The sequence below is a fragment of the Rhododendron vialii genome, chromosome 9a, assembly GCF_030253575.1.
Source record: "Rhododendron vialii isolate Sample 1 chromosome 9a, ASM3025357v1".
Taxonomy (NCBI): domain Eukaryota; kingdom Viridiplantae; phylum Streptophyta; class Magnoliopsida; order Ericales; family Ericaceae; genus Rhododendron; species Rhododendron vialii.
Window position 1 is genome coordinate 15,562,653 of NC_080565.1, and position 23,964 is coordinate 15,586,616.

The 23,964-nt window shown below is 41.0% G+C and overlaps 2 protein-coding genes across 2 annotated transcripts; one reads left to right on the forward strand and one right to left on the reverse strand.

Annotated features, from left to right (window-relative positions):
• Positions 1-276: 276 nt before the first annotated feature.
• On the reverse strand, positions 277-897 carry LOC131299662 (uncharacterized). The gene has a single exon (XM_058325243.1). The coding sequence runs from the start codon at positions 895-897 to the stop codon at positions 277-279; it is 621 nt and encodes a 206-aa protein (XP_058181226.1).
• An 18,471-nt stretch (positions 898-19,368) lies between these two features.
• LOC131299664 (protein FAR1-RELATED SEQUENCE 5-like) lies at positions 19,369-22,152 on the forward strand. The gene is made up of 3 exons (XM_058325244.1): positions 19,369-19,542; positions 19,632-21,818; positions 21,915-22,152. The coding sequence occupies exons 1-3, from the start codon at positions 19,481-19,483 to the stop codon at positions 22,150-22,152; spliced, it is 2,487 nt and encodes an 828-aa protein (XP_058181227.1). The 5' UTR covers positions 19,369-19,480.
• Positions 22,153-23,964: the final 1,812 nt, after the last annotated feature.

Below are 23,964 nucleotides of genomic sequence, written 5' to 3' on the forward strand. Positions count from 1 at the left end.
AGTGCTCTGCTATGCTCCCATGGGTTGTTTCCCCTTATTTTGCCTGTTCAGCTACTGCGATGGGCCTCTGGGGTTCTGCTTTCCAAATTCGGCTTGTCCCGGCTGTTGAACTCTCTGACCTCCAAAGTTCCCATTCCTCTCCCTTTGAGGTTGGGGGCAGTCTTGCTTAAAGTGACCCATGGCCTAACATTTGACGCGTTGGACTGATGCCTTGTATTGGCCGACCTTCTGCGGTTCACTACACCCTGGTGCAGCAGTCTTCCAAGTTTGGTTGTTCTAGGAAGGGGTAAAGGGTTTGGTAGGGTAGGGTCCGCAGTTATTATTGGAAGGTTGAGTTCGGATTGGTCTGCCGACGTTGCCTGTTGCCTTTCTCCATCGGGTTTTGAAGTCAATTTCCTCACTCTCCAGCCGAAGAGCACACTTCAAGGCACCGACATAAGTGGGAAAGGCTTGAGACATCACAACCCTTCTAGCAGTTGTCAGCCCCCATTCAAACCTTCTCGCTTTCTTGTCCTCCATTGCTATGGCAGCTAGGGCGTAGCAGGACAGTTCCTCGAACTTGGCCGCGTATTGGGTAACGGTCATCATTCCTTGTTTCAGATTTAGAAACTCTTGTTCCTTGACCAAACGAAGAGGGGTGGGGAAGTACTTGTCGAGAAACAGGGTCTTGAACTCGTCAAAAGTCATGGTGGCTATGGTATGAGTTGCCTTAATCAAATCCCACCAATAACGGGCTTCTCCCTTCAGTTGATATGTGGCTAAGGCTACATGATCTCTATCTCGGGTAATCTCTAACGTGTCTAGGATCACCTTGACTTCCTTCAGCCATGCTTCAGCCACGGTGGGGTTGGTATCTCCATTGAAGGTCGGAGGTCGGCGTTTGCAAAATTCGTTCATCGCTCAGGTTCGAGTCATAGGTTCATCATCGCAGTTTTGGTTTCGGCAGTTGCCGTTTAAGGCTGTTACGAGTGCTTGCATGATTTGAGCTAGGCCGGGGTTGGGGTAAGAGGATTCACCGTTCTCATATCCTAGTCCACTGCGTCGGTTCACCATCTATGAGTAAAAATTGAAAGGGGTTTTAGTCCACTTAAAAAAAAATTTCCTTTTCTAAATGGTATGTCTTTCTAAAAGTCAAACGCAATAGATTATATAGTATGCAACAGTACTCTTAAAAACAAAGCAAACTTTTCATAGATAAGTAGGACATTACAATCACAAACATAGAGTTCTACTGTAAGGCAAGTAGACTTAAAACAAGATTCCCTAATACAAGTTGAAACGATCCTACACGCTCTTACTGCACGATCTTACGGCTTACAAAGCCTTATTCTACTCTGTGGCCACTACAATCTCGGGTGGACTGATTCCAAAGACTTCTCTCAGCCACATCTTGTAGCTCCTCTTAGTAGTGATTTCTTCTCTAAAAAGACGCTCACGTTCCTGCGCGAGCAGCTCTTCCATAGTTAGGATGGGTGGTTCCTCAAGTGGTCCTAGGTAGTACTGGGAGAGATTCAGCATTGTAGCCTCCAATTCTGGGTCAGACATGAGATAGTCAAATGGTTGCTCGTAGTTCTGCACAGGTGGTGCAGGGACTTGGGTAGGTGGAATGTTCTCGGGCGTTGGGACTGGTGGGGGCCTCTCCCAAGTGATTGGGACTTCATAGAGCTCCATGTCATCCTCGGATGGGAAGGTTGGTCCTGTGTACTCGAGTGCTAGCAATGACCGGTAGTTGGCCAAGACTCGTGGAGCGAGAGGTGGGCATCCTCCTTGTGGTATGTTCGACATCTATAACAATAAGGAAAAATTATATATTAGACTTAATGGTGTAATGAGTGGATTGCACACAAATAAATACAAGTACACACATAAACAGTGATCATATGTCAAAAGAAAATACAAGTCTTTCATTACCAAATGAAACGAGTACAACATAGATGGCTTACTAGCCTAAGCTTCCTACTGCATTCCGATTACAAACAAAAATCCAACCACAAGCTAGGCCTTCCTAACTTGTCTAGAAAATGTTTGGAAATTTGACTGTATACGCGCCTATGTCGGTCTTGTAGGGTGGTGGTGGTACTTCATCGTAGTCTCTGGGCATGTCTATGAAGTTTGGCATGACCCACCCTGGCTCTATTTCCCCAAACTCCATTTCCTCATCGCCCTTATGATACAATGGTTCCTCCTCGGGGAGCTCCTCTTCTTCAGGTTCTTCCTCGGGATCTTCCTCGGGTTCCTCCTCAACTTCCTCAGCTAGGAACTCCACTTCTACGGGAGGAGCTAATTGGACTAAGACAGGTGCTGCCTCGGCATCATTTACCTCTTCATTTACGGGAAGTATAAGGGTGCCATGTTCTTGGTAGTGGTCATGAGTGTAAGGGAATGCGTAGGGGAAGTAAGGATCCCCCACTAGTTGGTTTGTCATTGACCTTAGGGTGCTTGTAAGATGGTGAGCTTCAGCTAGTAGGTTGACTTAATAGGGACTCATGTGATTCATCTACAAGGAAGAGTTTTAAACCTCAATTAGTAACGTTTTTAGACAAAGGTTTACTAATACCAAAAATGCTTTCAAGTTTCTAAGTTCCACATTCGATCTTTGATTTAAGTCATCATCCAATTGTTCGGGAATTCCCAGCTCGGTGGTACTGCCAATTCCTACACTTTGCTTCAATCCGAGGATTGTTTTGTCAGAATTCCACCCAATTTGGGACGGTAAACTTAAACTCAATTCACGTTTATGCAACAGTTAAACTATCTTACGGCTCTACCCATTCTACCCATGGCCGAGGTTTTGAACCTAAAGCTCTGATACCAAGTTGTAACGCCCCGAATTTGGGAACGTTAAAAATACAATTTCATTGAAAAATAATGTAATGCCCTGATTTTCGGGTACGTTAAATAGACAATTTTATTGCAACTTCAAAATAGAGTCTGGCTCTTTGTTACATCATAACCTCCGTAAGAATACTTTCATTACACAAGGGAAGGAACTAGGGTTCCTAACTACTGCTCCGCCCGCTCTTCCATCCTAGCAAGCTCCTCGGCTCCGAAGGCCTCCAATGCATACAACTCACCCTGTTCATCTATGAGGTCTGACACATTATACCGGCGTCGCCACCAATATAATATGTCAGGGTCACCAATAGGGTAACACCGTGAGCTACAAAAGCTCAATAGAGTAACCCATACCCACTAACCCTTAACTTACAAAAATTAAACCATAAAATCAAAGATTTTCACATAGATCAAACATATTTGACAGATAACGATACAACCGCATTCATTATTCAACTAGCGTTGGTGTCCAAGATTCTCTGGGTTTCTGCTACATGACTCCTCGTAGACCGTGTCAACATTTTATCAACATTTCCATAACTATATCACATTTTCAAAATCATTTTTAACACACCCAACCTTGGTTCCGCCGTTCCGGTCTCCCGAGTATCCTCACAATGGTTCCGCCGTCCCGGGTTTCCATTGGCACACAATTGCATTGGCTCCTCTCTGCGGATAACCAAGCCATTCCTCACCATGGTTCTGCTGCTCCGGGTTCCCATGAGAACGCACACAACCTCACAATGGTTCCGTTGATCCGGATTCCCATTGGAACACACACATACTCACAATAGTTCCGCTTTTCCGGATTTCCATTGGAACACACACAACCTCACAATGGTTCCACTTTTCCCAGATTCCCATAGGAACACACACAACCTCACAATGGTTTCGCTTTTTCGAATTCCCATTGAAACACACACAACCTCACAATGGTTCCGCTTTTTCGGATTCCCATTGGAACACTCACACACATTCCCACAATGGGCAAGTCCGGCCACATTGGGGTTTCAAAACTTTTTCTCCTTTTCAGAACACGCCTTGTCATTAACACACCCTAGGTGTCATGTTTCTAACTTTCTTGATTTATGTATCTCGTTTTCATGTATAGACTCCGCGGTAGGACCTTTCACGTATACATAAATCATTCATCGAAATATTGAAACTCAACTAACAAGATCATCCAATTCTATATTTGTAATCATGCTCATAACCATCCTAAAGATCAAAATACGAATACTTCTATCAACGATAAGTCTTATCTTTCGAAAGCTGTTCTTTCTTCCTTTTTGGCAAGTTCTAAACAACATATGTTTATTGAAGTAAAAGTTAATTATTCAACATGTTCATACCACCATTAGCAAAACGAGTTTGTTAACCATCATGCATTCTAAATATAATCAACGATAGATAACCTTATCTACTTAAAAATATTTCAAGTTATGCTTTGAACTAAAGAGTAAGGACATTCTACTTTCTAACATACGGTTCTATACGTAGAGTTAGTGGTCTAGGGATTCTACGTATACTTAGAGATAGGGGATAAGATGATTCTACAAGATCGTAATTTCATTTCAAGATTTTAGTAAAACGAGCTTGCTAACTATTTCTAATACATTAACTTGCCTTATCATAAGCAAAAATAACTAAAGTTATACTAGGGAGAATGAGTAGAGATTAATCTACCTTGATCCGAAACTAGTCGGGGCCAAATAAGCTAGTTGGAAAATTCTACGGGTAGTGAAACTTGCAAATTTGGACCAAACTTTGGATGGCAGTAACTCGGTCAATCTTTGGCCGAATATGATCGTTCTTGGGTCGAAATCGAAGCTCTAGAAGTGCTCTACAACTTTTGTGAAGGAAGTTGATACTAGAAACTAATTTAGGTAGGAGAAAAATGGTGATAAAGGAAGAGACAGTATGCTGTCTGGAACTGGAAATCCGAGATTTTTACTGAACTTCGGATGTCAGTATCTTTGTCATTTCTTGACCGATTAGGGTGGTTCTTGGGTTTAACTTGAAGGTCTCGAAGTGCTCTACAACTTTCCCTAAGGGAGTTGGTTCTAAGAACTACTTTAAGCAGGAGAAAAATGAGGATTTGCGAAGGGTAGTAGGCTGTCTGAAAAACGAAAATGGTTTCTAGAGAGAAGTTGGAGCAATGGGTGAAGGTGTGAGTTTACGCTTGGGATGACTTGCTATTTATAGGCCAAGGCTCCTCCCTCCCCCCTCTCTCTCTCTCTCTCTCTCTCTCTATATATATATATATATATATATATATATATCTTTGATTTTTCTTTCACTTGTCAAGCTTGATTGAAAGATTATGGGGTTGCTTGCACATCTTCTACCTAGTTCTTAGGCATGCATGGCTAGATTTTGGTACTTTGGAGTTGATTTGGAAGATTTGATGGAGAAAGAGTGATGGTTCAAAGATTGTGTGAATAGGTAAATATATAAGGACAATGGAGGATAGATTTTTGCTTGAAAGAATATATAACCCTAGATTGAAAGGATGTAAGAAGATCATGGAAGATCAAGGCAAGGTACAACCAAATCTCTCCCTCTCTTCCTTTCTCTCTCTCTCTCTCTCTCTCTCTCTCTCTCTCTCTCTCTCGGCCCTCCCCTCTCTCTCTCTCTCTAGTACTATGGTAGTGTAGATATATATATATATATATATATATATATATAAGTATGTACTAGGTAATCTAGGTAGATTTTCAAATCCAATAAAAAATTTAGAAGATCAAAATTCCCTATTAAAATAATCCTATTAGGTACATGCTCCATTAAAAAATTAGATTTGCACTTAGGAAATCTAGGGTATTATATTATAAAGTACACACATATATATTTATACAAATATATCATCACATAGAAAATCTAGGAAATGATTATTAAATAAAACCCTAGTACTTACTAATTCTATTATCCAATGGGTAATAATTTCCCTAGCGGTTATTGACCAATGGATAAAAGGGTGAAAGGGTGAGGTACTATATACACTAGAATAATACCATATATCCTTTAGGCATGTGTATATATACCTATATATAACTATATCTTTGTACTTTAACAAATCTATCAAAAGATCTTGGATGAAAGATCTATTGTCCAATGGATAAAAGTTTTTCTAACTTTTATCGTCCAATGGGTAAAGGTTAAAGGTCCAAAGGGTTCCACTAGGGTTTGGAGGACTCATAAGGTTCAAGAAGGTTTAAAAGGCTCATCTAAGGTTAGAAGAACATAACTAAGTGAATTGGTAGTTAGGTCCCTCTAACTAATTGGTTAGAATCTCACTATACTTGCCAAGTAGAATCTCTAGCCAAGAAATATAATTTTAAAAGACTAAAATCTAATTATGACAGATTTTTAGAAATACAAAAGGAAATTTTTTTGAAAACGAATCTAACTAATAAAATAAAATTCAAATTTTTAACGAAATTTTTACTTACTAAAAATCAAAGTTGTTACAAATAAATGGAGTCCGGCTCAATATTACATCATAAACCTTACAAAAGTACTTTTATTCAATTAAAGGAGGGAACTAGCGTTCCTATCTATTGCTCCGCTTCTTCCTCCATCTTGGCTAGCTCTTCGGCTCCAAAGGCTTCCAAGGTGTAGAGTTCACCATGTTCATCTATAAGATCTGACACATTATACCAGTGTCGCCACCAATATAATATGTCAGGGTCACCAAAAGATAACACTGTGAGCTATAAAAGCTCAATAGAGTAACCTATACCCATTAACCCTTAACCCTTAACTTACGAACAAATGATCACAATTTCAATGATTTCCACATAGTTCATACATATTCGACAAAACAGTTAACAATGACACATCCGCATTCATTATTCAACTAAAGTTGGTGTCCATGATTTTTCAGAGTTTCTCCTATGCGACTCCTCGTAGACCGTGTCACTGGTTTCACCTTTCATTAACCAAATCAACATTTTCAAAACCGTCATTTTAACACACTCAACCTCGGTTCCGCTGCGCCGGTATCCCGAGTATCCTCACAATGGTTCCGCCGCACCGGGTTCCCATTGGCACACAAAATTTGCATTGGCTCATCTCCGCGGATAACCAAGCTACTCACGCAACCTCGGTTCCGCCGCGTCGGTCTCCAGAGTATCGTCACAATGGTTCCGCTGCGCCGAGTTCCCATTGGCACACAAAACACACACCACACAATGGCTACCACGTCTGGCCACATTGCGGTTTCCAAAACATTTTTCCTTTCCGAAACACACATTTTCATTAACCACACCCTGAGTGTCATGTTTCTAACTTTCTCGATTTTCATGTCACGTTTTCATGTATAGACTCCGCGGTAGGACTTTTCACATATGAAATCATAAATCATTCAATGAAATCTTGAAACTAAACTACCAAGATCATCCAACTCTATATTACTAATCATGCTCAAATCACAACTTAAAGCATAATGCCACATTTACGGATGCCTTTGGAGTGAAAATAACTTATGCTTTACAACAAGACAAGTAATGCAAACAATTCATAACACATGCTCAAAACCATCTAAAGATCAAAATACGAATACTTCTATCAACGATAAAGTCTTATCTTTTGCAAAACCGTTCTTTCTTCCTTTGTGGGAAATTCAAAACAGCACATGTGTTTATTAGGGTAAAAGTCATTTATTCCAACATGCTCATACTTCCATTAGCGAAAATAAGTTATTAACTATCATGCATTTCAAAACATTATAAATGATAGATAACCTTATCTACGGAGAATCTACTTATACTTCCAACATACGGTTCTACGTTATCCTTTGAGTTTAGTGGACAAAGGGATTCTACATACACTTAGAGATAGCGTATATGGGACTCTACCTTTCTTCTTGGCGGTAGTTGTCGACTACGGAAAGTAAGTTGGTGTTTGGGGGGAGTAACTTCTTACGGTGAGCTTCCGGTAGCTTCGAAAGAGAAAGGTTTCTCTCGAAACTAGATTGTGACTAAAACTACTCTACTTTATGGATCGAAAAGGTGGTTTGGGATGAGTTTCTTGAAGAACATAAGAAGAGCTTCAAGAACAAGGAAAAACTAGGCAAGAACAAGTAAGAACACAAACTTTCTTACAGAGAAGTTTCTAGGTGAAGGTGTGAGTTGAATGGTCAGTATGAGGTGCTATTTATAGCAAATTTTTGGGCTCCCTCTCCTCCCCCATTGCCGGCTCTCTCCCTCTCCAATCCCCCCATGGATTTGCTCCATGGACTTATCATTTCAAGTCCTTCAGTCAATCCATAGCCTTCCCTGACTTGTCACTTCCATTTATAGGCCAAATCTTAGGCCATCATAAAGGGTTTTTGACTAGTCTTGTCCTAAAAAGAGGTTGCTTGCAAGAAAGAACAAAATCAAAGGCTAGGATGTACTTAGGAAGACTACTAATGGGTTGGCATGTAGTAAATAGGCTTAGGGCTATTAAGTAGCTTGTGAAAGAGAACAAAACACAAGCACACACTCCACCTCTCTCTCTCTCCCATTCGGCCTGTCTCTCTCTCTCTCGGCCTCCCTTTCTCTCTCTCTCTCTTGCATATATATAAGTACATATATATATGTATATATATCTAGGAAAGTATAAATAGGCTTAAGGCTATAACCCCAGGCATGTCTTGTCTTATCAAGTTGTATATATATGTATATATACTTGACAAGTCTAATTTCTATTAATCAAGGAATAATAATTTCCCTAACAATTGTTACCCAATGGGTAAAGAAAAAGTAAGATTGACATGAAATGTTGAAATGACAATGTTGACTTTTTGGAAGCAAGGTACAAGATTTCCATGTGACTAGTCTTGTCACACACACACACACACACATATATATATATATATATTTTAGTAGAATAGCTGCTATTAGGGATGTTATTCGGTCGGTTTGGTTCGGTTCGGGGTGGATTTGCCGCACCCCGATCGGGTTCAAAGTATATAATCCGGAGACCGATCCCGACCAGTAATAATTTCGGTTCGATTCGGTTCGAGGTGAGTTCGGTTCGGTCGGGGATTTCGGGGCGTTCGGTCTGCCCGAAATGGGCCATAGTTGGGCCGTTTTTAAAAACTAACAATAGACTATGGGTTATGTTTGGACCATTTTTTTACCCATATTTGGGCCATTTTCACATGTTTCTCACCCATATTAGGGCAATTTTCAACCTTAAGTTAATCACCCATGTTTGGGCCATTTTTTCACATTTGGGCCATCGTAATTTGTACCTTTTTTTTTTTTTCAAACACCAATTGAAAAAAAAAAACGTACAACAAGTATGCTCAAACAATTACAACTTTTACAAGTTCTCTTCCACCATCTTCTTTTTTTTTCAATCGATTGGAAATATTTTCTACACTAGTGTATATAACTTGGAGGAGTTAAAATAATTTAGAACAGAGAGAGTAATCGATTGGAAAATTTTGCAAAAACGTAAATAAATCAAGCAATGAAATTCCAAAAAAAAAAAGTAAGAGCCAAAAGTTAACCATTCAAAACAATAAGAGCCAGAAGATTAAAACAATTTATATAAATATATATAATATATATGGTTTGGTCGGTTTGGTCCGCATTCGGTTAGGTTCGGTTCGCCCCGAACAGAAAAAAAACTCCCTTGGGTTTGTAACAGCCCTAGTTGCTATTATCCAATGGGTGATATCTTCCCTAACAATTATGGACCAAAGGGTGAAGAAAAAGTAAGGTTGACATGACATGACCCAAGATTATTTTCTTGACTTGTCACATCAAAACTTTATTGGCCATTAAAACTCTATTACCCAACGGTTACAAGTTTCCCTAGCGGTTACTAACCAAAGGATGAAAGAGAAAGGAACTGGGTAGTTTGGTTTCTCCAATTAACTGGTTAGAAACTAACTATACTAACCATATAGGGTTTTGAATTAAGAAATGGAATTTCAAAGGACTAAAATCTAATTATAATGAATTATCAAAAAAATAAAAAAGTAAATATATAATTCAAATATTAAACGAGATTTTATTTACTAAAAATCAAAGTCATTACAAACTATCCCCCTTAAACAATTTCGTCCTCGAAATTAGGTGCACGCTCTGATTCGAACAGGTGAGGGTAATTTGCTTTCATGGTTTCTTCTCTTTCCCATGTGGTCTCTCCAGATCCGCGGTGCTTTCACAAAACTCGTACCAATTTGACAATCTTGTTCCGAATTGTCTTCTCGTTTCGGTCCTGAATCACTATGGGTTCTTCTTCGTATGTCCCGTCTTCGTCAATGGTGAGGTCTTCCCAGTTAGAACATGCGTGGGCAACGCGAGGTACTTGCGGAGCATTGAAACGTGGAATACGTTATGTACTCTGTCTAGCTGTGGCGGCAACGCTAGACGATACGCAACCTTCCCGATTTTCTCCACGATGTTGAAAGGTCCGATATAACGTGGAGACAACTTTCCCTTTTTCCCAAATCTAATGACTCCTCTCTTTGGTCTGATCTTTAGGAATACATGATCTCCTACTGCAAAGGTCAATGGTCGGCTCCTTCGATCTGCATAACTCTTCTGTCGACTTTGAGCGGTTTGGATCCTTTGCCTGATGATCTTGACTTTCTCTATGGTATCCCGTACTTGGTCAGGTCCTATCAATGCTGTTTCCCCAGCATCTGTTCAACAGACTGGAGATCGACAGGGTCGACCGTATAGAGCTTCGTACAGTGCCATCTCGATACTTGATTGATAGCTGTTTTTGTAGGCGAACTCTACCAACGGTAAATGATGCTCCCAGTTTCCAGAAAAATTCAAAGCACAGGCTCTCAGCATGTCTTCCAGTGTTTGGATTGTCCTTTCCGTTTGTCAGTCTTCCAGCCTTACATTTGTCCCCAATGCCTTCTGCAATCCTTTCCAAAAGTGTGATACGAAACGTGGGTCTCTGTTAGACACTATCGAGATAGGTACTCCATGTAGGCGTACAATCTCTCAATGTACAACAGACTCAGCTGTTCTACGTTCTCTGTCATCTTAACAGGTAGAAAATGCGCAGATTTGGTGAGTCAATCCACAATTACCCAAATGGCTGTGTTGGACTTGGCGGATCTTGGTAATTCAGTTACGAAGTCCATTGAGATGTGCTCCTATTTCTAGGTTGGTATTGGTAAAGGTTGGAGATCTCCTCCCGGTTTCTGATGTTCAGCCTTGACTTGTTGGCACACTAGGCAGGTTGATACAAATTGGGCTACGTCCTTCTTCATTCCTTCCCACCAGTACGTTCTTCGCAGGTCCTAATACATCTTTGCACCGCCAGGGTGAACTGTGAAGTTCGAATGGTGAGCTTCTCGGAGTACAGCTTCTCGAAGGGTCCCAATATTAGGTACGAACACCTTTCCCTTGAATCTCAAGCTGTTAGCCTTCTCGATTGTCCATTTGGGTAGCGCTTTTCCTTCTCGGATTCGATATCGAACAAACTCACAATCCTGCTCAAAGGTTTGGGCCGGTAAGATTTCTCGGTGAGGTGCCGGTTCTCCAACTAAAGCGTATAACTGAGCGTTCCCGATCTCTGATGATGGTTGTAAGTTGAACTCGTTGAGGGTATCCACCATCTCCCATTCCTTAATAGCTGTCTTAACCTTCTGTGCCCTATCCTTTTGGCTTAGAGCGTCAGTTACCACATTGGCCTTGCCAGGGTGATACTGAAGTGTAAACTTGTAGTCCTCCAAGTATTCCATCCATCACCACTGCCTCAGGTTCAACTCCTTCTGAGTGAAAAGGTATTTGAGGCTCTTGTGGTCGGTGAAGACCTCGAATTGTTCTCCCCACAAATAGTAATGCCAAGATTTGAGGGCGAATACCACTGCAGCCAATTCTAGGTCGTGTGTGGGGTAATTCCTCTCGTGCGGTCGAAGTTGTCATGATCTGTAGGCTACGACCTTTCTATTCTGCATCAGCATGCATCCCAAGCCATCTCTTGACGCGTCGCAGTAAACCGTATAATATACACCCCGCTCGGGAATGATGAGTATCGGTGCACTAGTCAGTCTCTTTTTCAGTTCCTGGAAGGACTTCTCGCAGGCTTCATTCCAATCCAGCTTCACTCCTTTCTGAGTTAGCCTGGTAATTGGTTTAGCTAGGGTAGAGAAGTCCTGTATGAATCTTCGGTAATATCCAGCCAATCCTAAGAAACTCCTGACTTCGAATACTGAGGTCGGTTGTTTCCAATTCAGTACTGCTTCAACCTTACTTTCGTCCACCGCAATCCCGTCTTTGGATACTTCATGCCCCAAGAACTTAACCACTTCCAGCCAAAACTCGCATTTACTCGCCTTGGCATAGAGTTGGCTATCTTGGAGTACTCGTAGCACTATCCGGAGGTGTTCCTCGTCCTCCTCCTTGTTAGCGGAGTATATCAAGATGTCGTCAATGAACACTACTACAAATTTGTCTAAGTAGGGCTGAAAGACCTTGTTCATGAGACACATGAATACTGCCAGAGCGTTAGTCAGTTCGAACAGCATCACTACAAACTCGTAGTGTCCGTATCGGGTACGGAAGGCTGTCTTGGCGATGTCCTTGTCCTGAATTCTTAACTGATGGTAACCTGATTGGAGATCAATTTTGGAGAAACAGGTTGCTCCTCTCAATTGGTCAAATAGGTCGTCAATCCTAGACAGGGGATATCGGTTCTTGACTGTGACTTGGTTTAACTTCCTATAGTTAATACATGGTCAAAGTGTTCCTTCTTTCTTCTTCACGAACAATGCGGGCGCTCCCCACGGTGATGTACTTGGTCTGATGAATCCTTTATCCAACAGCTCCTGCAATTGGGCCTTGAGCTCCTTTAGTTCTGCAGGAGCCATTCAGTATAGTGCCATCGAGATTGGTGCTGTTCCCGATTGGAGTTCTATAGAGAAGTCTATCTCTCTTTGAGGTGGTAAGCTCGAAAGTTCTTCAGGGAAAACATCGGCGTACTCGCAAATAATGTGCGGTAATCCCAATTACATCCGGTCGATTTCTTCCATTTGGAGACTAGCTAACCATCCAAACAGTTGATTCTGCCACCTTGACCTTTTCATCGTGGAGTTTGCTGTCTGTCTATCCCCCTTAAATCAAAAATGAGTCCCTTCAAAGGTATGAGCCATCACCGTCTTTTGATGGCAGTCTGTGACCGCTCGGTGAGCTGATAGCCAGTCCATTCCAAGGATTACGTCGAAATTCGCTATGTCAATCACTCTGAGGTCGTAGGTCAGACGTAGGTTGGCGATTTCTATCTCGCACCCTCTACACACTAGATTAACAGTTATACTCTCCCCAATGGTGATGTGACTTTCGTACTTGTACTTAGAGGTTCTGTTTCTAGTGCTAGGGCAGTTACGCAAGCAGAAGATATAAACGAATGTGATACTCCAGAGTCAAACAAAGCTTGCACGTAGGTACTGTACAATTATAGCGTACCTTGGATCACAGAGGGATCCTGCTCCTGCTCATTTGACTATAGCGCGAAGATGCGCCCTCCAGTTCCCTGCTGTGCTCCCATGGGTTGTTTCCCCTTATTCTGCCCGTTAAGCTGCTGCGATGGGCCTCCGGGGTTCTGCTTTCCAAATCTGGCATGTCCCAACTGTTGAACTCTCTGACCTCCAAAGTTCCCATTCCTCTCCCTATGAGGTTGGGGGCAGTCTCGCTTAAAGTGACCCATGGCCTAATAGTTGAAGCATTGGACTGATGCCTTGTATTGGCCGACCTTCTGCGGTTCACTACGCCCTGGTGTAGCAGTCTTCCAAGTTTGGTTGTTCGGGGAAGGGGTAAAGGGTTTGGTAGGGTAGGGTCCGCGGTTATTATTGGAAGGTTGAGTTCGGATTGGTCCGCCGATGTTGCCTATTGCCTTTCTCCATCGGGTTTTGATGTCAATTTCCTCACTCTCTAGCCGAAGAGCACACTTCACGGCACTGGCATAAGTGGGAAAGGCTTGAGACACCACAGCCCTTCTAGCAGTTGTCAGCCCCCATTCAAACCTTCTCGCTTTCTTGTCCTCCGTTGCTATGGCGGCTAGGGCATAGCGGGACAGTTCCTCAAACTTGGCCACGTATTGGGCAACAGTCATCGTTCCTTGTTTCAGATTTAGAAACTCTTGTTCCTTGACCAAACGAAGAGGGGTGGGGAAGTACTTGTCGAGAAACAGGGTCTTAAACTCGTCAAAGGTCATGGTGGCTATGGTATGGGTTGCCTCCATCAAATCCCACCAATAATGGGCTTCTCCCTTCAGTTGATATGTGGCTAAGGCTACACGATCTCCATCTCGGGTAATCTCCAAGGTGTCCAGGATCACCTTGACTTCCTTCAGCCATGTTTCAGCCACGGTGGGGTTGGTATCTCCGTTGAAGGTCGGAGGTCGACGTTTGCAAAATTCGTTCATCGCTCGGGTTCGGGTCATAGGTTCATCATTGCGGTTTTGGTTTCAGCGGTTGGCGTTTAAGGCTGTTACGAGTGCTTGCATGATTTGAGCTAGGTCGAGGTTGGGGTTAGAGGATTCATCGTTCTCATATCCTAGTCCACTGCGTCGGTTCACCATCTACGAGTAAAAATTGAAAGGGGTTTTAGTCCATTTAAAAAAAAATTTCCTTTTCTAAATGGTATGTCTTTCTAAAAGTCAAACGCAATAGATTATATAGTATGCAACAGTACTCTTAAAATAAAGCAAACTTTTCATAGATAAATAGGACATTATAATCACAAACATAGAGTTCTACTATAAGGCAAGTAGACTTAAAACAAGATTCCCTAATACGAGTTGAAACGATCCTACACGATCTTACGGCTTACAAAGCCTTATTCTACTCTGTGGCCATTACAATCTAGGGTGGACTGATTCCAAAGACTTTTCTCATCCACATCTTGTAGCTCCTCTCAAGATCAATTTCTTCTCTAAGAAGACGCTCACGTTCCTGCGCGAGCAACTCTTCCATAGTTAGGACGGGTGGTTCCTCAAGTGGTCCTAGGTAGTACTGGGAGAGATTTAGCATTGTAGCCTCCAATTCTGGGTCAGACATGAGACAGTCAAATGGTTGCTCGTAGTTCTGCACAGGTGGTGCAGGGACTTGGGTAGGTGGAATGTTCTCGAGCATTGGGACTGGTGGGGGCATCTCCCGAGTGATTGGGACTTCATAGAGCTCCATGTCATCCTCGGATGGGAAGGTTGGTCCTGTCTACTCTGGTGCTAGCAATGACCGGTATTTGGCCAAGACTCGTGGGGCGAAAGGTGGGCATCCTCCTTGTGGTATGTTCGACATTTATAACAATAAGGAAAAATTATATATTAGACTTAATGGTGTAATGAGTGGATTGCACACAAATAAATACAAGTACACACATAAACAGTGATCATATGTCAAAAGAAAATACAAGTCTTTCATTACCAAATAAAAGGAGTACAACATAGATGGCTTATTAGCCTTAGCTTCCTACTGCATTCCGATTACAACAAAAGATCCAACCACAAGCTAGGCCTTCTCAACTCGTCTTGAAAATGTTTGGAAATTTGACCGTATACGCGCCTATGTCGGTCTCGTAGGGTGGTGGTGGTACTTCATCGTAGTCTCCGGGCATGTCTATGAAGCTTGGCATGACCCACCCTGGCTCTATTTCCCCAAACTCCATTTCCTCATCACTCTCATGATAGAATGGTTCCCCCTCGGGGAGCTCCTCTTCTTCGGGTTCTTCCTCGGGATCTTCCTCGGGTTCCTCCTCAACTTCCTCAGCTAGGAACTCCACTTCTACGGGAGGAGCTAATTGGACTAAGATAGGTGCTGCCTCGGCATCATTTGCCTCCTTATTTCCGAGAAGTATAAGGGTGCCATGTTCTTGGTAGTGGTCATGAGCGTAGGGGAATGCGTAGGGGAAATAAGGATCCCCCACTAGTTGGTTTGTCATTGACCTTAGGGTGCTTGCAAGATGATGAGCTTCAGCTTGTAGGTTGACTTGATAGGGACTCATGTGATTCATCTACAAGGAAGAGTTTTAAACCTTAATTAGTAACGTTTTTAGACAAAAGTCTACTAATACCAAAAATGCTTTCAAGTTTCTAAGTTCCACATTCGATCTTTGATTTTAAGTCATCATCCAATTGTTTGGGAATTCCCAGCTCGGTGGTATTGCCAATTCCTACACCTTGCTTCAATCCGAGGATTGTTTTGTCAGAATTCCACCCAATTTGGGACGGTAAACTTAAACTCAATTCACGTTTATGCAACGGTTAAACTATCTTACGGCTCTACCCATTCTACCCATGGCCGAGGTTTTGAACCTAAAGCTCTGATACCAAGTTGTAACGCCCCGAATTTGCGAACGTTAAAAAGACAATTTCATTGAAAAATAAATGGAGTCTGGCTCAATATTACATCATAAACCTTACAAAAGTACTTTTATTCAATTAAAGGAGGGAACTAGGGTTCCTATCTACTGCTCCGCTTCTTCCTCCATCCTGGCTAGCTCTTCGGCTCTAAAGGCTTCCAAGGTGTAGAGTTCACCCTATTCGTCTATAAGATCTGACACATTATACCATTGTCGCCACCAACATAATATGTCAGGGTCACCAAAAGTTAACACCGTGAGCTACAAAAGCTCAATAGAGTAACCTATACCCACTAACCCTTAACTTACGAACAAATGATCACAATTTCAATAATTTCCATATAGTTCATACATATTCGACGAAATAGTTAACAATGACACATCCGCATTCATTATTCAACTAACGTTGGTATCCATGATTTTTTCGAGTTTCTCCTTTGCGACTTCTCGTAGACCGTGTCATTGGTTTCACCTTTCATTAACCAAATCAACATTTTCAAAACCGTCATTTTTACACACTCAACCTCGGTTCCGCTGCGCCGGTCTCCCGAGTATCCTCACAATGGTTCCACCGCGCTGGGTTCCCATTGGCACACAAAACACACACCACACAATGGCTACCACGTCCGGCCACATTGCGGTTTCCAAAACATTTCTCCTTTCCGAAACACACCTTTCATTAACCACACCCTAGGTGTCATGTTTCTAACTTTTTCGATTTTCGTGTCACGTTTTCATTCAAAGACTCCGCGGTAGGACTTTTCACATATGAAATCATAAATCATTCATTGAAATCTTGAAACTAAACTAGCAAGATCATCCAACTCTATATTACTAATCATGCTCAAATCACAATTTATGCATTACAACAAGACAAGTAATGCAAACAATTCATAACACATGCTCATAACCATCTAAAGATCAAAATACGAATACTTCTATCAACGATAAAGTCTTATCTTTTGCAAAACCGTTCTTTCTTCCTTTGTGGGAAATTCAAAACAACACATGTGTTTATTAGGGTAAAAGTCATTTATTCCAACATGCTCATACTTCCATTAGCGAAAATAAGTTATTAACTATCATGCATTTCAAAACATTATAAGTGATAGATAACCTTATCTACGGAGAATGTACTTATACTTCCAACATACGGTTCTATGTTCTCCTTTGAGTTTAGTGGACAAAGGGATTCTACGTACACTTAGAGATAGCGTATATGGGACTCTACCTTTCTTCTTGGCGGTAGTTGTCGACTACGAAAAGTAAGTTGGAGTTTGGGCAGAGTAACTTCTTACGGTGAGCATCCGGGAGCTTCGAAAGAGAAAGGTTTATCTCGAAACTAGATTGTGACTAAAACTACTCTACTTTATGGATCGAAAAGGTGGTTTGGGATGAGTTTCTTGAAGAACATAAGAAGAGCTTCAAGAACAAGGAAAAACTAGGCAAGAACAAGTTAAAACACAAACTTTCTTTGAGAGAGAAGTTGCTAGGTGAAGGTGTGAGTTGAATGGTAAGTATGGGGTGCTATTTATAGCAAATTTTTGGGCTCCCTCTCCTCCCCCATGGCCGGCTCTCTCCCTCTCCAATCCCCCCATGGATTTGCTCCTTAGACTTGTCATTTCAAGTCATTCAATTAATCTATAGCCTTCCCTCACTTGTCACTTCCATTTATAGGCCAAATCTTAGGCCATCATGAAGGGTTTTTGACTAGTCTTGTCCTAAAAAGAGGTTGCTTGCAAGAAACAATAAAATCAAAGGCTAGGATGTACTCAGGAATACTACTAATGGGTTGACATGTAGTAAATAGGCTTAGGGCTATTAAGTAGCTTGTGAAAGAGAACAAAACACAGGCACACACTCCACCTCTCTCTCTCTCCCATTCGGCCTCTCTCTCTCTCTCTCTCGGCCTCCCCCCCTCTCTCTCTCTCTTGCATATATATAAGTACATATATATATATATATATATATATATATATATATATATATATCTAGGAAAGTATAAATAGGCTTAAGGCTATAACCCTAGGCATGTCTTGTCCTATCAAGTTGTATATATATGTATGTACACTTGGCAAGTCTAATTTCTATTAACCAAGGAATAATAATTCCCCTAACAATTGTTACCCAATGGGTAAAGAAAAAGTATGGTTGACATGAAAGGATGAAATGGCAAAGTTGACTTCTTGGAAGCAAGGTACAAGATTCCCATGTGACTAGTCTTGTCACACACACACACACACACACACACACATATATATATATATATTTATATATACAGTTGGTTTCATGTCCGGGAGTCCGGATGGAAGGATTGGTCCGCACCTCTCCTCTAAGCCGTTGGATTAGATCCAACGGTTGTGATAAAAAAGAGATCTCGCGGGTCAAAAAAGACCTGGGTCAGGGGAAAATTAAGTGGGTCATGTGATTCGGGTAATACTGGTCCTATCCTTTCCCATTTGTTTACGTGTTCAGGGGAGAGAGAGAGAGAGAGAGAGAGAGAGAGAGAGAGAGAGAGGCGATTCCAGAAGAACACCACGATTGAAGACGAAGAAGAATCGATCTAACCAGAGATCTCATCCCAGGTCTCTCTCTCTCTCTCTCTCTCTCTCTCTCTCTCTCTGCATTTTCTAGAAAAATCAGAATGGATTTTAGGGTTTTTTTTAATCGAACCGTAACCTCAAACCAGGAATTTTTTTTTAATAACTTTGTTTATACTCCTGTTGGAATTTGATGTTTTACAATGCAATTGTGTTGTTTTGGAATTTGATGCTCGAAAAGTGTAATTGTGTTGCGTTGGAATTTGGGAGTAAAATTGAAACTTTTTGTAGGGCTTTTTAGTTAGCAGGCTTAGATAAAGGGGTGACTTCGTTTTCCCTCTCGGGTCGGGTAGCGCGAGTGAAAATGCCAGCCTCTCATAACAAGGATCGGAGGTTTCTTTATTGACTTGACAGCAGGATACCCTCCCCCACTGGTATTTGAAGAAGGTCTTTCGCTCTCCGTTTCGCAGAGTGTGAGATGAAATCAAGAAGTTAGCTTCGAAGGAAGAATCAAGAGATAACTCCTCAGACCTTTCCATAGTGGACCTGGGCCAACTGCTGGTTATAAGATACGACTCCTTAGACTACTACGGCAACAGAGTGTGTGACAATTGACTCTCAAATTGATGATTTAGGTGTTTCCCTCTTTACAGGAAGCACCTAAATCAGTTGATAGGGACAAGAAAATATATGGGGTCCCAGTTTTGTATTGCAAACAAAAAAAGAAAACTCACAGGCTACACATTTTTTCTCTAATATCATGGTTGTGTTGCAGATTGAAAAGAAATGGAAAAAGAAGGTAGTGTGAGCATCAATCCAACCCCCTTGTTTCGACCACCACCACCAAGGTATCTCTCTCTACCTCTCTACTTATATACATATGGATAGGCATAAGAAATGAATTGGTGTAGTTATTAATTCTGCTTTTGGTTTTTAGAACGCAGACTTTGGATGATATACAACTAGTTTCACCGTCATCATCTCAACTATGTGAAGAGTCTACTAATTCTTGTGAACTTCACACTCCTCAAGTTAAAAATGAACTGATACCGAGAATTAACCAACAATTTCGCAACTTAGAGGATGTGTATTCCTTCTACAACAATTATGCATTTCATGCTGGATTTAGTGTGCGAATAAATTCAAGCAAGACGGATAAGAATGGTGAACTTAGTAGGAAAGATTATGTTTGTTTTAAAGAAGGGGAGAGGAGAATTTCTAAGGCCACTACTACACGTCGTCGGGGTTTGACTAGAGCGAAATGTGGTGCAAAATTAGTTGTCGTGAGAGCCCGATCAGGTGAAGGGTTTGTTGTCTCCAACTTTGTCGAGGGTCGTAGCCACCTTCTTACGACTCCGAGGAAGACACATTTGTTGAAATCTCATCGTCGCATTTCCGATGCACAAAAATCTTTAACAAAACATCTCACTGCTGCAAATGTGCCCCCCCATCAACAAATGAGTATTTTGGAGTTACAAGCCGGGGGTCTTGAAAATGTTGGATTTTTAGCACAAGATCTTTATAACAAAAATAGGGATGAGAGAAATTGCGTAGATGGATATGACGCCGACATGTTGTACGAGTATTTTGAGACCGAACAACAAAAAAATCCCAGTTTTTATTTTACAATGGAGAAAGATGATGAGGGGAGGATGAGTCATTGTTTTTGGGCGGATGCCACATGTAGAAAGTCGTATCAATATTTTGGGGATGTGGTGGTATTTGATACAACCTACAATACAAATCGATATTCTATGATTTTTGCTCCTATATTAGGAGTTAATCACCATAGGCAGACTACGCTTTTCGGTTGTGGATTCTTGTGTAATGAATTGAGTGATTCATTTGAATGGCTTTTTAAAGAATGGCTGAAAGCAATGCCAGGAGGCCCGCCTAAAATGATCATAACTGATCAGGATTTGGCAATGACAAAAGCATTTGGTAATGTTCTTCCAAATAAGCACCATAGATATTGCATTTGGCACATTGTGAGTAAATTTTCTTCAAAGATAAGTGCATTATCTTATAAAGAACATTATGATGATTTCAAAAGATGTATATGGAATTCGGAGAGCCCTGAAGAGTTTGATAGAAGATGGGAAGATATTGTAACAAAATCTAACTTGTCCGACAATGAATGGTTACAGTCCATGTACGAAATTCGTGACAGATGGGTTTCGGCATATACGAAACACATTTTTTCTGCCCACATGACAAGTAGCCAAAGAGCTGAAATTTCTCATGCATTCTTTAAGAGATACGTGTCTAAAGAAAATACAATGTTGGATTTTGTTTTGCGGTTTGAAAGGGCATTGTCACGTATACGACATAATGAATTGAATTTGGATCACAAAGATGTAAATGAGAAGCCTGTCTTGAAAACCTCGTCGTTCATGGAAAAGGGAATGAGTGAAATATATACGCAGAGCATATTTTATATGTTTCAAGAGGAAATCTTTCAAATTAATGCGTATGTGGTAACGTTAAGACATGAGGATGAACATCGGTGTTTGTGGGATGTTCGGAGGCTGGATATGGAAGGGTCGAGAAGTCGAGAGATTTTAGTAGAGAAGTCATCAAACCTTGTCCGTTGTAGTTGTAAGATGTTTGACTTTGACGGAATTCCATGTCGACACATGTTGGCTTACTTTAGTAGAATGCAAATGATGGAATTGCCTACTAAGTACATCTTGCGGAGGTGGACAAAATCAGCAAAAGCGAGTAGAGTTATGGATGACTTGGGTAGTGTTGAGAAAGAAATATGCGACCGTTCGATTTTAGTGAGGCGACAGGGTCTCTTCCAACTTGCTTGTAATGTGATTGATGACGGTGTACTAGATGAGGAAGGAACTGAAGTGGTATCGAAGCACCTATTACTCGCGAAGGATGAACTTACAGTATTGAGGAGTTCTCGCGAACCTTGTCCAACGAGTGATATGGAAATGCGTATGTCTCATGGAAGCCAACATAGTTTTAAAGAACCAGTCCAAGTTAGGGCAAAGGGTTGTGGTAAGCGATTAAAAGGAGGAAAAGAGAAGGCTGTCAAGAAGAGCAGGAAATGTCATGGTTGTGGGTTAACGGGACAGTCGCACGACAAAAGAAATCGTCCAAAGCTTCTTAGCATGTACGTCTATGCATCTAACTTTGTTCATTTGTAATTTCAATCTATTTGATCATTTAGTTGTTTAAGTTTTAATTGTTGTCTTTTTTAATTTCTTAGCTCTTCGCAAGATGTTAGGTTGGACGACGACGACGACGACGACAACGATGACATGTCAAACAATGATGTTGAATGTAATTTCAATTTATTTGTATACTTGTGGTCTTTATTTTTTTGTAGCTTTCTTCATATTATGAGTTACTTGTGTTTCAGGATGGCAACATGCGGAGACGGAGATGACGACATGGGGGATTGTTCTAGATTCAGTGTTTTTTATGCAAAGCTGCTGTGGTCCTAGATTCATAGAAGATTGTTTTTTATGCAAAGCTGCTTGGTTTTTATGCTCTCTATAGCAGCAATTTTGTACCATGTCTGGAGTGAAAGAAATAAAATTCTGATTGGAATTTGGCCCTAGCCTCTGTTTTGAACTTTCGTAGCATGATTTTTGATAAACCTTGTCTGCTTGCATGGTTGTCCATGTACCTTTTTTAGTGGCAGTTCTGATTGTAATCTTTCAAACTAATTCAACCTGGAACAAAAGAGTTATATGTCGTTGGGCGGCCGGAAGGTTGCCACGAGTTCTTGGAGGCATTGTGGCCTCAACAAATGGCTGTATTTTACTTGCTTCGGTCTCCTATTATTTGCTAACAACCACATCTGCTGATACTGGATAATTGTACCCAATGGAGGCAAAAACTCACACTCGCATGTGACATCAATGCCAGCTACTTGAATTTTGGCTATTCAATACAAGTGATATTGAAAAGAAAATGTCCTCCAAACTTTCGTAGGTATATTAGTTCTCAAACCCAATGACATGGAATTCGACCATAAATGGTATACTCATATGAAATGGTGGAACAAAAGGATGGAACAATGAAAACTGAGATCCTTCACATACTCCCTCAACCTAACAAATCATGGATAAGTTCTCTGAAAAGGAAAACAACAAGGAAAAAGAAGAGACATCCAGAATAAAGAGTTCCTTATATCTTTACTTCATACAATCTCTAGTTACTTTTGCTGGATAATTGTACATGTTTTCACAAAGTTTCAGGACCAGTTTTTCACCAAAGTTTCAGCACTTGTTTACACGCAACCTCTGACCCTAGGACACAACACGGATTACTTGCCAAATATTCCTCAACTTCTATTAATTACCAAGAATCTCAGTCCAAGAAATAAAAAAATGGCCAAGGGTATAACCTTGAGAGCCCGCCAAAGGAAACAATGGAAAAGAAAAAAGCCGAAACTGGCCTGTACTATGTTCACCACCTTACAACAAAGCAAAAAAAACAACATTCCTAACTTCAATTGGTAACAAAATCAGAGCAACGCAATTGGGCCGAAGAAGTTGTTGCCGAAATCAATCTTGGGAAGCTGCTGCAATTGCCCGATTTAAGGTGGAATTAGAGCCGAAATCAACCTTGCTATATATGCCTGAATATCTAACACATGGAAGCAACAAAATTAGGTCATGTATAACATATGGAAGCAAGATTGGCTACCTAGTTGAGAGCCTTTTGCCATAACCTTTGCCAAATTTTGGCAAAGGCAAGGGATTTGGCATGCCAATTGACTTGTCTTAGCTAGCCCTTCAAGGAGAAGCTTCATGCTAGTTCTAATTGTATCCTTATACACTACCTTTTTCATCCATGTTTTGTTGTTGAGCTTGCTATTTCTACCAAAAGAAACTCGCTCAAATTTACCACATGTGTGACAAATGAATTAACAATCAGATGACATACACTACAAGTATAAATGCTTATGAAACACGACACAAAACTAAAAGCTACTCCTAATTAACTAAAAAGAATGGTTCCTACAGGATACAACACTTGAACCCTTAGGTAACTCTAGCTGCGTGAACAATATCTATGCAACTGTGTTACAGCTGCTGCATTTTCCCTTGCTACTTTTATGGTGAAATCAAAGATTCGCAGCCCGGCCCACCATTATTGTCCATAGTAACAGCAGCCAATTTGAGGCAATACTACGTATCAAAATTAAGGTTCAACATTTCCAATAACCAAACCATCAAAGAAGAATCCTAGAAAATTTTCCAATTCTGAAATCATATTTTCATTACTTGACGTTCATATACTAACAA